Raw genomic sequence first — 16,895 nt, 5'->3', positions numbered from 1 at the left:
AAAAGAGTACATGTCAGACTATTCTTGATTTGGATTGCCAATACTAGTACTATAAAATACTATATAAATGTAACATTTATTAATCATGAATTCACGCTTGACATTAAATACAATTGTCAGTCCATATGCACTGGATTACATAACAGCTTATTTATTCAGATTCATATATCATCTATCTAAACCATGTCTATAATCTGGAGTTGTGGCTTTGACAAATGGAATAAACCCATGGTCATGTTTTATACATTTATTTTCATAAAAGCCCTTCTTTCTTTTAAACATGAATTTTATGTAGGTATTAAAATGTTTTCCCCCATAGCCATTTTATAACAGTGATCTAGTTGCTAATTACCTCTACATTATTTGGTTTCTTGTTATTTAGTTGACTCATTGGCAATCATACCATACTGCCATTACTGGCCCAGTAGACTCATTGGCAATCATACCATACTGCCATTACTGGCCCAGTAGACTCATTGGCAATCATACCATACTGCCATTACTGGCCCAGTAGACTCATTGGCAATCATACCATACTGCCATTACTGGCCCAGTACAGTGACGGATCCAGAAATTTTGATAAGTGGGGGCCCATTGACTGCCTAAGAGGGGGCCTGCTCAGGTCAGTGATTCCCTACATAAGCAACTAAATTTTCCCCAGAAAAGGGGGTGCCCCCCCCCCCCCCCCCCCTAAATCCGCCTCAGCAGTAGTACAAGTTGACAAATGGACCATAGTCCTTCATGTTAAAGGTTGATTGATTGTTGGTCGCTGAACGTCCAGCGGTACACAAGATAGAATACTGGCTCAGTAGTATTAAGACGAATGTTGTCTTTGACCAAAACCCTTAGTATATCTGAGGAAACAACTAACTCTGTCAACAAAAAGTGTACTTAAAATCGTCTTTAGCCACAAGTCCATACATGTACATACATGGACCATATTGGTTGAATAACTCAAAGAGTGGCCTGTAATGCACTTACACTGAAATTGGTCCTGAGTATTATCTGTGGTGAGGAGTCTAAACTGATATAGTTTGGTAACTGGTCCAGTAGTATAAGATGATGCATGGACTCTCCATGGCAACACACTGATACCACCACCAGGACTAGCCACTGCAGGATGGTCTTCATTTCTATAATTCTAATTCATTTCTGGACCTGAAAAAAATTTAAATATTTGATTGTTGTTTATGACCAGAATTTGTAAAAATTTTTACTCAATAGTTTCAAAACCCATGTGGAGCTGAAAAACAAAAATAGGACTCAAATGTTTTAACTAAAAATAGCGATAGAACATGTTTTCCTATGAATATCAAATTGATAAACCGTTTTCTCTTTTGAATTGAATCACATTTTGTCATCCCAGGGTCTTTTACAGCTTATTTATTAAATGATATGGGTTTTTGGTCATGATTGTTGTACAGTGTTGTTGTTGTTCCGTCTTGTACCTTATCAGATAGCAGTTTCATTGGCAGCATATTACATCTCCCAATTCTAACAATAATGGCCAAAGCTTCTTGTCAGTGGGCCCAGAAATTAATATGATTCCTTTGACCCTTGCACTAACAGGAAATGTTTGAACTATGTACAATGGAAGTGTTGTTTCAAGGACAAATAGTTCAATTATAAATGAGTAAAACTGTTTACTGCAATGTATGACTAAACTGATGTATTTCTACCTATCCATTATATTTGATGCATCTAACAAAAAAATAAATCTGTTACTTTAAACAATATGAAAGGACTATCAATGTACAACTATTACAATAAGGAAGTCCTCAATTGAGCAGAACTAAATGTTTGTTCATTCTTTGAATTACTTATAGCAACTTTCATTTCAAAAGGGAAAATGGCAAAACATTCTGGGTAATAATGATTTAATGTGAGAACCAATAATGATATTATCAAACAAGTTCAGTATTTGCCTTGTGTATAATTTATGAATGTCCTTGTTTCAGTTTGAATCAAACCAATTATGAATCAAAGACCACCTTTGTCCCTTTTCGGATAAATGGGACCTTAAATGTCCCTTTTCGGATAAATAAGACCTTCCTAATTAAGACTTTTATCAACTGATTTATTTTATATGAGCATCAAATATGGAGCTGGATCTGCTTTCCCTTCTGAGGCACGGAGATCACTCATAGTTTTGTAGCTCAATCTATTGTTGTTTTTTTATGCTGTGTTTTGTATATAACGTGTTTGTCTTTTCTGTTTTATTGCCATGGCATTGTCAGTTTGTTTTCAACCCAATAGTTTTATTGTCAATAATGTACCTTTTGCCTTTCTTTTCCATTTGGTACGGGTTTTGCTCATTGTTGTAGGCCATAAGATGACCTATAGTTGCATAAATCTGCTTCATTTAAGCTTCAAGACTAATAACAAGCTACTAAACTTCATAGCCCACTACAAGCTATTAAGCTTCATAGCCCACTACAAGCTTTAAACTATATGGCCAACATGAGCATTTGACCTTTCTATTTTTTTTCTACATTTACATCTTTGAGTGAGTAACCTGATCTAGACCAATGACCAGTGACAGACATCTCTAAAAATCTGTGTCAACATTCACCATTCATTAGGTTGTTGATGTGTACACTAAGTGAACTTTAACCTGACCATGATTGACCAGCAAGGTTACTGTTAAATACTACAGCTGATATCATTCTATATTTTACAAGGCTGTTTACTTTATTTTGTATATTTCAGCATACAAGTACATGTACCTGTATATATGTACATGAGACCCGATCTCCAAAGACTGTGGGCATTAAAGATTTTACATGTACAAAATGTATTATACTTTGTACAATGTACATGAACTCCATAGCTGTGGGCAGAGAGGATTTCAAAAATACAGTTGAAGGCCTGACCTCCAAAGGCTGTTAGAATAAAAAAAAATCAATTTATACATGTACATCTAAAAGCCTGACCTCCAAGTTCTTGATGCTGAGAATAAATACAGACCATGGTTAAAATCATAGATCACCATGGTTAACCATGCTTTTGACCATGGTTGCATGATCTTTGGAAAGCATAGTCAGTATAATGACCATGGTTAAACCATAGTCAAAAGCATGGATAACCATAGTTGTCCATGGTCTATCCATGGTCAACCATAGTCAGGGGTATACAAGGTGTAACAAAGTCAAATCCTGCCGAGGATTTGTCAGCAGAAAAATCTAATTCAAACACTGTTGGATGTGATTTTCAGACTTGTACATATGGATTAGGTGTCTACGCAATGCTACATGTAGGCAGTGTTGTCGTAGAAGTACATTTACATATTTTGATTGATAATTAATGTAGGAAGAGTTTGGATTAACAAAACCTAACCTGAATTCTTTATTGTTTGTAAAATAATTTAAGTGAAAACAAAGACAGCCTGAAGTACATTTTAAACATTTTACATACTATTAAGAATATATAGAAAGAAAATGTGTCTTGTTATGATTGATGAGGCAATGGCTAGTTATTTAACAAACAAGAAATGGAGATTTCCTATAGAAAGAAACAAGACCCTTTGGTTCTGAATCACTTGAGACTGTTTAATGAATGTTTTATGACCAATTTTGTTTTGTATTAGAAAAATACAGTTAATCTTATTAAAAGTTCAATGCTGTCTTAAATCTGAAATATTTTAATCCTATTAAGAAACTTAGTCAGTTAGTAGATAATTCATTCATAGAACATTACCTAATTTAAATTGATTCATACATGTACATGTAGTTTAAGCATGAATGAACCTACATGTTGCAATAATACATGTACAAAGTCCTTAAAAACTATCCTACTGGTGACCCAGAGACTGGTGCAAATATTCTCAGACTATACTTCAGCATTTTAACAGAAGAAAAAGATTTTCATTGGCAGAAAAAAAAAGAGAATCAACCTAAGCAAATATGATGCTGTTTCCTGTTACTACTGAGAATTTTACTTTCCTGTTTGCCTTATTTTAAATATTTTTATTCCTCAACTTCATAATACATTTCTTTGATTTCTTACATACTTATGATGTACCAGTAATCAGACTACATTACTTTCCTTGAAGAATTAATTTCTATATTTCATCCCCCTATTTAAACTTCTCCTAAAAATGCAAAAGAGAACACACAATGAAAAAATGCTCTAATATCAGTGGCTGTACAAAAGTTTCATCAAGCAGCAAACTTATCTAAAATACTAACTACATGTAAAGACACAAGTTTGATGTATTCTCCTATAACAGACTTATTTCATGCATTACATATTATTTTATATGATTGATTAAATTGATTGGTTAAATTGATTGATGGTAGTTAAATGTCTAGTCAATACACATGTGCATGTAGGAGGGTCCGGATGGGGGGGGGGGGGGGGTCTGTTATTCTGTAAACATTTAATTTTCACCCCTTTTTTCTCTAATCTTTAAAAAAATAACCCCTTTTTTCTCTCTAATCTTTCAAAAATTAACCCATTTTTCTCTAATCTTCAATTTTTTGGCCCGTTATTCTCTAATCTTCATTTTTAAGGGCATTATTCTATAATCATTTAACCCCATCCAAACCCTCATGTAGTGCTTCAATAAATGACCTAGGAAAAAATACTTCAATTTTACAAAAGTCAGGCATTTTAAATTATACAATGCCAATAAAGCCTATATTTTCTGATACAGTAATTTGTCTACAATACTTTTGACTCACTTTTGAACATACATGTACTTCCAAGTCTTGTAAGTAAGTAAGTAAAACTTTATTTGGATTCGGCATATTGACAAACAGTACAAACATAAACATATTGTACATATATATTAAACTTTATTTACTAAATTACAAAAAATAAAATTAACCCCATAGACATTATCATTGGCTAATCTTACCAAAAAAATGATAATGATGCTAAATATCCCATCCTGAGCTTTACAATGTCTTTACATAGTAAATCTAACACTATATCATTAGTGAACATATACACTCCCCCTTTTATCCATTTAAAACATAACAGGTGCCCTTAATTAACTAGTTGTTAAACCATTCCCTATCGCCATTTAATTTTAAAATGTTGAGTTACAAAAATTAAAGATATGTATAAGTTTCATGTTGGTAAGCCTAAAACATGCCAACTTGGTGTCTTGTTTAGAAAAATAAATAGGCACACCTGAAAATATCTTTTTACCTGTCCAAAATAACGTTACCTGTGCAGACGATTTCGCCGAAATACAAATTGTCACACTAAAATCTTTTCTTTTTCTTCACTTTTGTAGAATTTGTCCACATTTTATTCTGTCACCGACTTTAGTTCCGTTTTCACCACTAAACATGTGCTATACAGTAGCAGCCGCTATATTTTGGTAAATCAGTGCAAATCTTGATTATGTCTGTTTAAAATTGCGGCTCACTCCCACCAAAATAAAAATATCTTTTAATTTGTTAATGTTTTACCTTCATTTTAAATGTGTGAATTTAAAACTGAGCATTAATTTATTATTTTCACATTCTTGTGTCACATCTTCTTGTAAAATCATCAAACACTGCATTGTATATGTTTAAATTTGAATGATAAACTTTACCTGCGACAGTGGGAGTAAGTTTTTCTAATTCAATAGCAACTTTATACCCTCTTGATCAACAATACGCTTTGAAACAGGGCCAAACATGAATGTGAGTTGACTTGTCAAAAATCATAGCTTTTTAAAAAGTTATATAACTACTGTCACCGGTTATAAAGTGCACGTTGAAGAAGATAATTAATAATGGATTTGGACAAAGTTGTTTTTATTTTTGGATACTTGTTTATTTTTGTAAAATTGTGGCCAGTTTCAGCAGATGGGACACATGGCCATGCACTCTCAGTAACAACTGTGCATGGTTTAAAAACTACTAAAGAAAGTGTAAATGAAGAAAATATGAAGATTCACAGTGAAATTCTGAAGATTCCTCATGATTTTAACAAGATTATTTATTTGGATATTGTCCAGTATATAGAGGTAAGTCTAAATTAAAATATTATTAATTATAATTTAATACATATGACATACATGTAAGAGTGTGAATACATTTAGTAAAAGATTAGAAGAGCAGGCATGAATGATATGATTTAGACTAATGTTAAACCTTGAGTTTTTATTGTGTTATACAATTTAAAAACAGTGAAACAAATTTCTTCTTTTTTTTGTTAGTAAACAGATAAAAGTTGACTTATTGACCGTTGAAGTCGTATAGAGAATATACATGCACTCACACCACATCTTCCTATATCTATGTACACCTTTAATGTTCAATTGTACAAGCCAGGAACTAGTAGTGGCCAGTGGCAAATTCGAAAATGTAACAAGCATCATGCGCAGTCCCCCTCCCCCCAAATTTTGATCTAAAATTTTTTTTAATCATTTTTACTATTAATATTGCAGTCCACTATAACACTTAAGCATTTGACTGTACTTTTAAATAGCAGTCTACCAGTCATTATAAAAATCACCATAAAGTATATTAATGATTGTCTTTTATTAAGAACATCTGTATAACTTGTATTTCTTTTAATATGCAATGCCAACCTAATTTTTGTTTGTGTTCTTTTTTCAATTGTTCATGAACATTAATAATGTGTTAACTGTTGATATTTATAGCCTTTTTTCTTCTTTGCTGTGAATACCACTGTCACTCTAATATAATTGTAATCAATTTAACTATTGTACGTTTATTGTCTTAATTTTGTATGCCATAACCATTTAATGTAAATGTGTTTGTGCGAATAAAATATTGTCTATTGTCTATTGTACTGAGATTCACCCCTGTACACTCAGTTATTGCAATAATTGTTTTTTGTTCGTGTACAAATTTATCTTTTGGAATTGTTTCACAGTTCGACAATCATATGCTGATGCATTTGTTGCTTATTTTAGTTACAGGCTTTTCCTCATTGTTGAAGATCAGTTTATTATGGAGACCATTTATTGCTCAGATATTGTCTTTTCTTGTTTTTTGTCTTGTTGTCAATCATGCCACGTCTTCTTGTTTTTTTATGTTTGAAAATACAGAGATGCTTGTCATTTAAAGTGTATGATTTGGGATATAAATCACCATGGCAGCAATCCAATGACTAAAATATGTAAAACCATTTGAGATACTTATTCCTTGAGTTATTTGCCCCTGTTTGTGCATTATAATGTTTTACCACATTTCTATGCATACATGCTTTTGGAATGTTTCTTATAAAGGCTGAATTAAATTCAAAAAATGCACAAACTTTAATCCAAATCATTCATTTCCATTCTCAATTTTACTTCAAACTCCAATCCAATTCTTGTGTGAGTTGACCCAAAAGTTAAAAAAAAAAATATAAAAAACATCCTTTTAATCAAATGTTTAATATTAAATGTACATGTATATATATATCATAAAGTACCAATAGTGATGATCATTATGATTGTACACATTTGAAAGTACAAGTTTGAAGATTAAATATAATTTATATTGAGTACAATACTAAAGAAGGACTGATTTAAATGTGAGTTTATTATCCGATTAGTATCGGATTGTCTGAGATATTTACCTATGTTTATTTCATTCATCATTGCTGACATTTAGTACAATTCATCTTAATGTTTGGTGTTAAGACAGCATTGTACTGGATAATAAAATCTATCATGATCCTTCAGTGTAATCAACCAGAACAATCAATGGATAATTGATGGATTAATTTGTTTTGACTAATAACTATACAATATAGGTTTTACTTATTGTGATAGTTAATACATGTATATTGTTTTTTTTTACTTTTTCCTGATTTACTTCCTCTTTTTGATAATTTGTTCATTTTGAATTTTCAAAATCACATGTTTATCCTAAATAAGAAAAATACTTCTGATTATAGTTTTCTAATCACATTATTTTCTTGCAACAGACTACATTTAAGCTTTTTTTTTTGGGGGGGGGGGGGGTGGGAGGCAGCTATTTATAAGGATAAAAAGGGGGGTTCAACTATATGTCCCCATGCATTGCTTGGCAAAATCAAAACAAACTAGTTTTATTTCAAAGACAACTTTTACACTTAGAGGCTTTAGTTCCATAGTGGTTGTTATATAATTGTCAAAATCATTTAAGATTTCAAATCAAAATGTTTTTACAATCATGTGAGATAAAAACTCTTTGATACTTATAGCAGTGTAAAACGATAAGATATTTCCCACCAAAGATTTTGATTTTTTAGGAAAACTTCTGAAATCATAGAATTTATGTAAAATAGATCATTATTAAAATTGATGCTAAAGATAATTTCTGGGGTCATTTTCTGGAAAATATGAAATTCTCACAAGAAAATGAATAAAGAATTACTTATGATCAAGTTTATATTTTATATCCAGATGTTATGTAAAAGAGCAGGGTTGACTTACTATCAAATATTAACATGACATCTGCAGGAATTAATAGGTGTATGATGAGAGACCTGTTTTTCATGGATCATTAAATGCACATGCAGTGCATCTTATGTTTTGTGGCATTAATGTCTGAATAACCAGCTGGCATGTTCATATGCTTTTGTACTATATTATTCCACCTATGGAATTTGAATGAGCAATTAAAACTCTAAAAAGACCCTCAAGAAATAGAAAAACAAAGGATAAACAAAGGACTTTGGTGTTATCCATCCATGGTACAATAAAATCAGTACATGCATAGCAAATACTCCAGTTTTTAAAATGAAATTTTGTGGAATAAGCCTTAGCTTTAAGCTTTCTGAACATCAGTCGCCTTATGAGGTTCAATAGAAGATGAGGATAATACTTTAATTAGACAGCAACCCGATAACATGAATCTATAATGAACCTCTAGTGACAAAATGATAAGAATTATGAGTGACTGTGCATGTCAAAATCTTTCAAAAAATGTTAATCCTTGCTTATAATCTTATTGTCCAATCTGTTAATTTTTCTGTATAAATATAAGAATAAATATATGTTGTATGATTGACAATGAGACAACTTTCCCCCAGAGACCTAGTGACGTAGAAGTTAGAAACTATAGGTCATTGTATGCGTTTTGTTTTTGTTTTTCTCATCTTACTTTTTTTTTGATGATCAGAACTTTACTGTCCTTTTACTTTTGATTGGCCCTTTGTATCTTCCTTTTATTTATTACATATTGCATTGCTAACAATATTTACTTTTGTTGTTTATGACATTAGAAAGACAACATTAAATAAATATTTAGTGTATTGTTTAGAACACTCCTTTAAATCTACTTTTGACAATATTATGCAACCTGTTAAAGTTTCTCAATAAACTATTTTGGTTGAAATTTACGCTGGTGAATTGAGTGCTTCTGCAAATTTACATTTTGATGTTTACCAAAAACTAATTAATATTACCATTTTACATGAAAACTTTTAAAATATGATAATAAATTGTGGACTGTAAAATAAATATATATACTCCTTCCACTTAAGGATAATTTTCTAACTGAAAAATAATGTGATTTATAGCTAGGTGTCATGTGTCTGACAGAATATTTACCATAAACTAAAAAAGATAGTAACATTGTACTCATCCCACTATTATAATTGGACGCTTGGCTGGTTTTATTTTGTTGGTTATCACTGTAGCAGAACTGTGGCTACTGTATGCTAGACCTTATAATTACACACTTCAGGAACACATTCAAATCATAATTGACCTACTTGAGGAGGAAAGATTATATTTTTTTGTACAATTTGATAAAACATATTGTGGCTAAATTTGGATTTGAGATTTTCATTTTTAAACCTTTGCTGTACATATACATGTATTGATCTGTAAAAACAGTTCTATTAAGCTATAATTTTCTGGTTTTCAAAAAGTTTTCTTTTAAAATCAAATGTTTAAACCAAAATAAAATTATACTGTTGATACTATCTGGTAAAATTCTAATGTAATGAAATATTTGATAATATTATATGTATTACATAAATCTACAATTGTTCCTTGTCAATTGTCAGAAGTTTACATGCATATCTTTGATAAAAGTCACATTCTCAATCCTCGTAAAATTTGGTAATTTCTATGAATGAAAGTTGAATTGTTATATGAATGTAATACAAATGATATCATTGATCAAACTTTGAATGAGAAAAAAACCCAAAAAACATGAATATAACTTGAATCGTGATATGCGACTTCATTTATTTTGAATATGGAAAATTAAGAAACCTTAAAAATGTAAGAATTGAAGAGAATGTTTTCTACAATATGTGCCTTCATGTGTTTTCTACAATATGTGCCTTCATTATTGACTCCTAGGAGTTGATATTAAGAATTGAACGATGGACAGTAAGTGCATGAATTTTTCTTGCTACCTGGTCAGAAGATATTACGAGACGTGAATAATCAAAGTTTATTGGTTGGTTAGGAAAATTCAAACCTAGTAGATGTCCTTCAACCCTGTAGAGTATCGGATTTGTCCTCTCTATTTTAGCAATTAGATTTTGCATTCATGACATTGGTACACAGGCAACTTTTATCTATAAATAGTCGAATCTTCTGGAGTTTTGTAAACAACAATGTTAAATGATATATACTATTTCATAACATGTGACCTCACGTGTGTGGTAAAATTTGTTGATTGATGCACGTGGCTATTCTAGTAAATGAATTAATCTACAAAGCATTGACTAGCCCTTTTTGAAAGGCTAATGCCTGTGTATTATTGTATTGAACATTGCAATAGAGGACATCATAAAATCCCTGAGATTAGAACTGACATGAAATTTGTATTTGTTATGTTAGTTATTGTTTGGTCCCATGTGTCCCAACTTTGAGTCAGGGAAAGATAACTTCACTTGTTTAATTACTTAGAAAAAAGGTCTTGACACATTTAAAAACTTAGATAAATCTTATCCAAATTTTGCTACAGTGATAATACACATTAAAATTCTGAGGACAATTGTAAATCATTGTTATGTACATGCTCACTTTAGTAAGCTAGTTTCATTCATCACTTTATCATTGCTTGGAGGTCTATCAGTATTCCCTGAAGTCAGATCTGCCTATATTTGTGATATTGTAGACATAAAAAGTAGGAGAGAAATGAATAGATAAGCAGAGATGATCATAGCTCTGCTGTCAACATTATGACATGAGCAGTGCCACAAAAGTAACCAGATTTATGACCTTAAATACATTTACAAATGTAAGCAAAACTGGACTAAATTTAAAACTAATATTGTGCCCAGCAGTGGCGGATCCAGGGGAGGGTTCTGGGGTTGGAACCCCCCTTCTTTTTGGACGATCAATGCATTTGAATGGGGGCATATACATTGTAGTTGGAACCCCCCCCTTTTTAAAATAACTGGATCCGCCACTGCCCAGAAATATGTTGCAATGTCTTGTTCACCACACTTATACCATATAAATCTTTTGTTTTTTAAACTTCTAAAACATGTAATACAAATAACCGGGTTTTAAAGATTTCAACTGTCTTTTTTTATTCAGATTATCACCTGAGAAACACCAAGTCACATGACCACTATATAATTTATGTACTTATAGTCATAATGATAAAATGGACTGTAAGTTACATTTATACCTGTCCTAATTCTACAACTAAATAAACACATTGATGACAAACAACAAGTGTTATCACACTAAAAGGACAACTGGGTTACAGAGATTTGTAAGGCCACTCATATCGATTTGTAGTTTCTTGGACCCATTGTCACAACAACAACAGGGTTACAGACTATTTGTAAGGCCACTCATATTGGTTTGTAGTTTCTTGAACCCATTGTCACAACAACAACAGAGTTACTTATACCCCGTTCACACTATGCATTTTGGGTTTGACCCAAATTATTTAATCCGGATTAAATTCCAATAGTGTGAACACGTTAAACTGGGGCGAACCTGGATTAAAATTACCTCTCATCTGAGGTGGAGTTAAAGTGGGGCGAACTCAGATTAGTTACCCCACATTCTAGTGTGAACGCAAAATTAGATTTGTTAGGCCATTCATATTGGTTTGTAGTTTCTTGAACCCATTGTCACACAGACAACAAGTTTATTTAGATTTGTAAGGCCACTAGTAATGGTTTGTAGTTTCTTGGACCCATTATTACACGGACAACATGTTTACTTAGATTTGTGATGTAGGCCAGTAGTATTGATTTGTAGTTTCTTGGACTCATTATGTCACAAGGACAACATGTTTATTTACATTTGTAAGGCCACAATTATTGGTTTGTAGTTTCTTGTACCCATCTTCACTAGGACAACAGGTTTATTTAGATTTGTAAGGCCACTGGTATTGATTTGTAGTTTCTTGGACCCATCATCACAATGACATGGTTTTTTTAGATTTGTGATGTAGGCCACTGGTATTGGTTTGTAGTTTCTTGGACCCATCATCACAATGACATGTTTTTTTAGATTTGTGATGTAGGCCACTGGTATTGGTTTGTAGTTTCTTGGACCCATCATCACAAGGACATGTTTTTTTTAGATTTGTGATGTAGGCCACTGGTATTGGTTTGTAGTTTCTTGGACCCATCATCACAATGACATGTTTTTTTTAGATTTGTGATGTAGGCCACTAGTATTGATTTGTAGTTTCTTGGACCCATTGTCCCAAGGACACCAGGTTTATTTAGATTTGTGGTGTAGGCCACTAGTATAGATTTGTAGTTTCTTGAACCTATGTCACATAGACATAAGGTTAACTCAGATTTGTGACGTAGGTCACATGCATTGAATAGTTGTTTTTGGTACCCTTTATCTCCAAAGGACAACATTTTAAATTCAAGTTCTGTTTCTTTCTGTTGGTGGGTAATACCCTTTGTCAAAAGATGGAGATTTGGTGTAATCTCCATCTATCCAGTATGGTCCAGTATATTAAAGAATCCTTTCAACAAAAAGATTATGAACCTTAATTTTAAAAACATTCTTTAACATTCTCTTTTGCAGTGGACAAAAATACAATTTCTGACTAAAGTACTTTTCTTCACTCATGAGCATTCAATAGCACAAAAGAGTGCAAAGAGCAGAACACACAAGATTTTAAGATAAAATGTATGAATTTCAAGTGATGACATAACTTTGTTTGAGAAATAGTAAAACCCCACTGATGTAATACTTTTGTTTAGATATGTAACCCAAGATAAATATGACTCCCATCATTGACCTTGTTCATCTCCCCAAAAGTGTCTTTCATTATACACATTTTCAAAAAAAGTTTAATTAATAATTCTAGAAGAAAAGTTGATAATTCTAGGTATTAAAGCTGGGATGGTGCTTTCCTTTCTGTCAGGTAAAAAAGACAGGTAAAAATTTCAAACAGGATCTATTTAACCTTGTAAGACAAAAGGTCACATGGTACACATTACTGAATGGTTAGAAAAAGTTTTTACTTCATAGAAGACTAGAAGTTCTGGGTATATAAACAAACATTTAATATGCAAAGGGTTGTCAGTCTTAGCAAGTAAGGATTGAAAGGCTGGTTACTTATGGGATGATTTTCTTTACAACGGAAAGAGTGGATTTTCTTTGGGGCTGATTCTTATAATTATGTCTGAAAGACTATAATTTGTTAAAGATAGAGCAAATATACATTATACCTGTTCCTTTTAACAATAAGACATTTTTAAGACCTAAATCCAACTGACTTGACTGACTTTTCAGTTGTTGTCAGTTGTTGACATTAAACTGTTTTTTTCAGTTCAATGACCATGATGACAGATATTTTAGCTTATGATTTTCACTTTTTATTTGAATGATACCAGTTTGTATTGCGAATTGTCTGTTACTTAACTGATCATTTTAATTGCATGTGCAGTTTTAATGTTTCTATTTATACCCCCGCTTTAAAAAGGGGGTATACTGTTTTACCTCTGTCTGTCTGTCAGTCTGTCCGTCCGTCAGTCCGTCCGTCCAATGAATATTTTTCGTCGCATTTTTCTCAGGAACTACAATACAAGGATTTCTGAAATTTGATTTCAGGGTTTATCTAAGTCAGCTATACCGTATGATGCGTTTTCAGATTGATCACTTGACAAATTCCTGTTTACCGAACACTTGTATGATTTTACACATGATAGCCAAGTTGAAATTTTTCGTCACATTTTTCTCAGGAACTACAAAACAAGGATTTCTGAAATTTGGTTTCCGGATTTATATAAGTCAGCTATACCGTGTGATGTGTTTTCAGATTCATCACTCGACAACTTCCTGTTTACCGAACACTTGCATATTTTTACACTATTAATATTATCCACTTGCGGCAGGGGTATCATCAGTGAGCAGTAGCTCGCAGTTTCACTTGTTTATTATGAGAATGAAAATTAAGAATAAGGATATTTATTGTTCCATTAATCATGTTAATGAAGAGTCCTTGAACTTAAATTATGACATAAAAAAGAAAATGCGGTATGATTACCAACAAGACAACTCTCCACAAAATACCAGATGACACAGAAATTAACAGCTTTAAGTCACCATTACCACCTTCAACGATGATCAAAGCCTACACGTTAATACATGTACTCTATATAAACTGATTTTTTTAAAGCATGATTGTTATAGTTAACATTTTTATAAATCAGCGCAATATAATCAATGACTGGCTTTTATTTTATTTAATACATTTTGTGAAATTCTCTTCTTTAAATTTTTTTTGGTAATGGTTTATGAACATTAATATTATTATAGCAAAACTGTACTAAAGTACTTCTTAAAACAGCCAACAAAAGTTTTATTCTTATAAAACAGAATGGTGAGAATAATCATTTAAATTCAAAAGTTTGACTGGATTCGTATAACAGTCCAATTCCTTAAGGATATCAAAATGACACTAGTTTAAAAAAAGTCATCCATGGTCGTAAGTATGCATAATCCTCAGATAAAAGGATGAAAGTACAAGCACACGCATGAAATCACGCCATTTATACTTGGCATACGTACCGTAGAGTGAAAAGAACAAACAAGGTGAATTGAATAAATTAGAATTTTGATGTAAATGCAGACACATAATTTCACTAAAAATGCTTGAGTAAGCAGAACATAAATAGATAACACCTCGCTAGCCATAAAATATAATCCTTATACCACCATCAATTGAAATACAAATAAACTATACACCTTTATGCTTACTGTGAAAAAAGAATGATGGTTACGTACACAGTCTATCAGTACAAAAAACCAACTAGACAGTATGCATATTACTAAGATATAAAATACCTTTGTACTTAAAGAAACAAACAAAATATTTATATATCTGTTAAATTCCAAAAAATATGAGCAAGAAGTGTTGTTTTATATATATATATAAATGTAAACTGACAAATCCTCTTAACATCAGCAGTATTAAAACATGAATAGACCTTTCTGTAATCATGACAATAGCAGTAAAAACACTAAAATATACCTTTTCAGACAGGTAAAAACACAAAAATACAATACCTTTCATATTAAAAAAGACAACATAATTTTCCTATACTGACTAGCTATAAAACTAAGAATGTGTCCATGGGACAGATGCCTCAGCTTGTAAACATACAGCAAATTCATCCATTTTTAAGGGTGCATAGGGACATTACTTGATAACACTGCCAAAACTGGATCTTGATCTGTGTTTGGTGGTACCACGGGGGGGGGGTCTCAACATGGGATTTTGGGTACAGGTGTGCAGCTGGGATTTTAAAAACACCCCCCATTCATATATTGAATAATTGTGAAATCCCTACCTATACATATATTTCACAGCGAAATCATAACCCATTCATATATTTATCAGCTCAAATAGTACCTATATGCATATACAATCGGTCAATTACTACCTATTGATATATTTCCTCGGTAAAATTGCACCCCATTGATATATTTGACGGATCAAAAAAGGGACCCATTCCAGCGGCACATATGTATATACCTTTATATAGGAAGAGACCCCCCCCGTGGGTGGTACTTAGCATTGTTTTACAGTTTCATTACATTTGGTTGAGGAATACTAAATTTTAAAGAACATAAACTTATTTTGAGAAATTATAAAGTATATTATAGTCTTTTATATAGCTAGAGATAAAGTTTTTAATAGTATATCTAAATCCTTCTTGCATATGTGTCGGCATTAATATAACATGTATGAAAAGCCTGATGTTTTCTGTCAGAAAGCTGTGTCAAAAGAGTCTGCTGTAATTTGATGTCAAATATCTGATCTGTAGATGTTGAATAGGTTTCATTTTTAGGAATGTCTAAGTTTCTAACGTCTATGTAAAAACAGGACTTTCTTCAGGGCAAAGGTTGTCTTCAGTATTTGTACAATGGTTAGAATGGGGTGTAGAATGATAACATTCCTTTTGAGTGGTGTCAGAATTTGTCTAAGACAGACAATAACATATATTTTAAGTCTTGACTTGTATGTTTTGATAGTATTGAAGTGGTATAGGTCATCTGTTTTGTCATGTAATTTGTACATTAACCTGATTATTCATGACAAACAGTTACTGCTAGTATCCTGTATTGGTTTCATTAATACATCAATGTTGGAATTTAGAAATAATATGCATATTTTACATGTATTTATAAATTTTGAAGTGATAAAACCAAACTCTATGTATTTTTATATGAACCTATTCCATAAGTTTTAAACAAAACAGTTTTTGTTTCCTAATAATACCTATAATATTATGATAAAACTTGGCAGTTTTGAGGCATCTGTAAGACATTCTTTGCTTATTAATTTAGTGTAAACCTTGAATTATATGTCAAAATGATGAGTGAAATTTGAAGTAAACATGTGTAAAACTGTTATATTTCGACCAAAGGAAAGATTAGTAAGGAGCCTGTAACTCAGTGGTTGTCGTTTGTTGCTGTGTATCATATTTGATTTTCATTCATTATTTTGTACTTAAATTAAGCCATTGCTGAAAGTCATTAATTTTTGTGACATTTGGTC

General features: G+C 31.8%; 2 protein-coding genes across 3 annotated transcripts in view; one reads left to right on the top strand and one right to left on the bottom strand.

Annotated features, from left to right (window-relative positions):
• The window catches only part of LOC134712720 (uncharacterized), a 90,953-nt gene that overhangs the window by 45,804 nt on the left and 28,254 nt on the right, over positions 1-16,895 (bottom strand). The window contains exons 1-2 of one of the 2 annotated variants that reach the window (XM_063574547.1): positions 5,174-5,478; positions 982-1,158 (exon numbers count right to left, since the gene is read on the bottom strand). In XM_063574547.1, the coding sequence (XP_063430617.1) occupies positions 982-1,131 (150 nt within the window). In that variant the 5' untranslated portion in view covers positions 1,132-1,158; positions 5,174-5,478. Of the gene's footprint in view, positions 1-981; positions 1,159-5,173; positions 5,479-16,895 lie in introns of those variants that run through there. The other variant, XM_063574548.1, reaches the window with a different exon arrangement.
• The window catches only part of LOC134712722 (uncharacterized), a 95,785-nt gene continuing 84,448 nt past the window's right edge, over positions 5,559-16,895 (top strand). Inside the window, exon 1 of the mRNA XM_063574549.1 lies at positions 5,559-5,965. Within this exon, the coding sequence (XP_063430619.1) occupies positions 5,732-5,965 (234 nt within the window). The 5' untranslated portion in view covers positions 5,559-5,731. The remainder of the gene's footprint in view (positions 5,966-16,895) is intronic.

Source organism: Mytilus trossulus, chromosome 3, assembly GCF_036588685.1.
Source record: "Mytilus trossulus isolate FHL-02 chromosome 3, PNRI_Mtr1.1.1.hap1, whole genome shotgun sequence".
Lineage (NCBI taxonomy): Eukaryota > Metazoa > Mollusca > Bivalvia > Mytilida > Mytilidae > Mytilus > Mytilus trossulus.
Note: the sequence above shows the minus strand (reverse complement) of the source record. Positions and strands in the feature narration are given on the sequence as shown.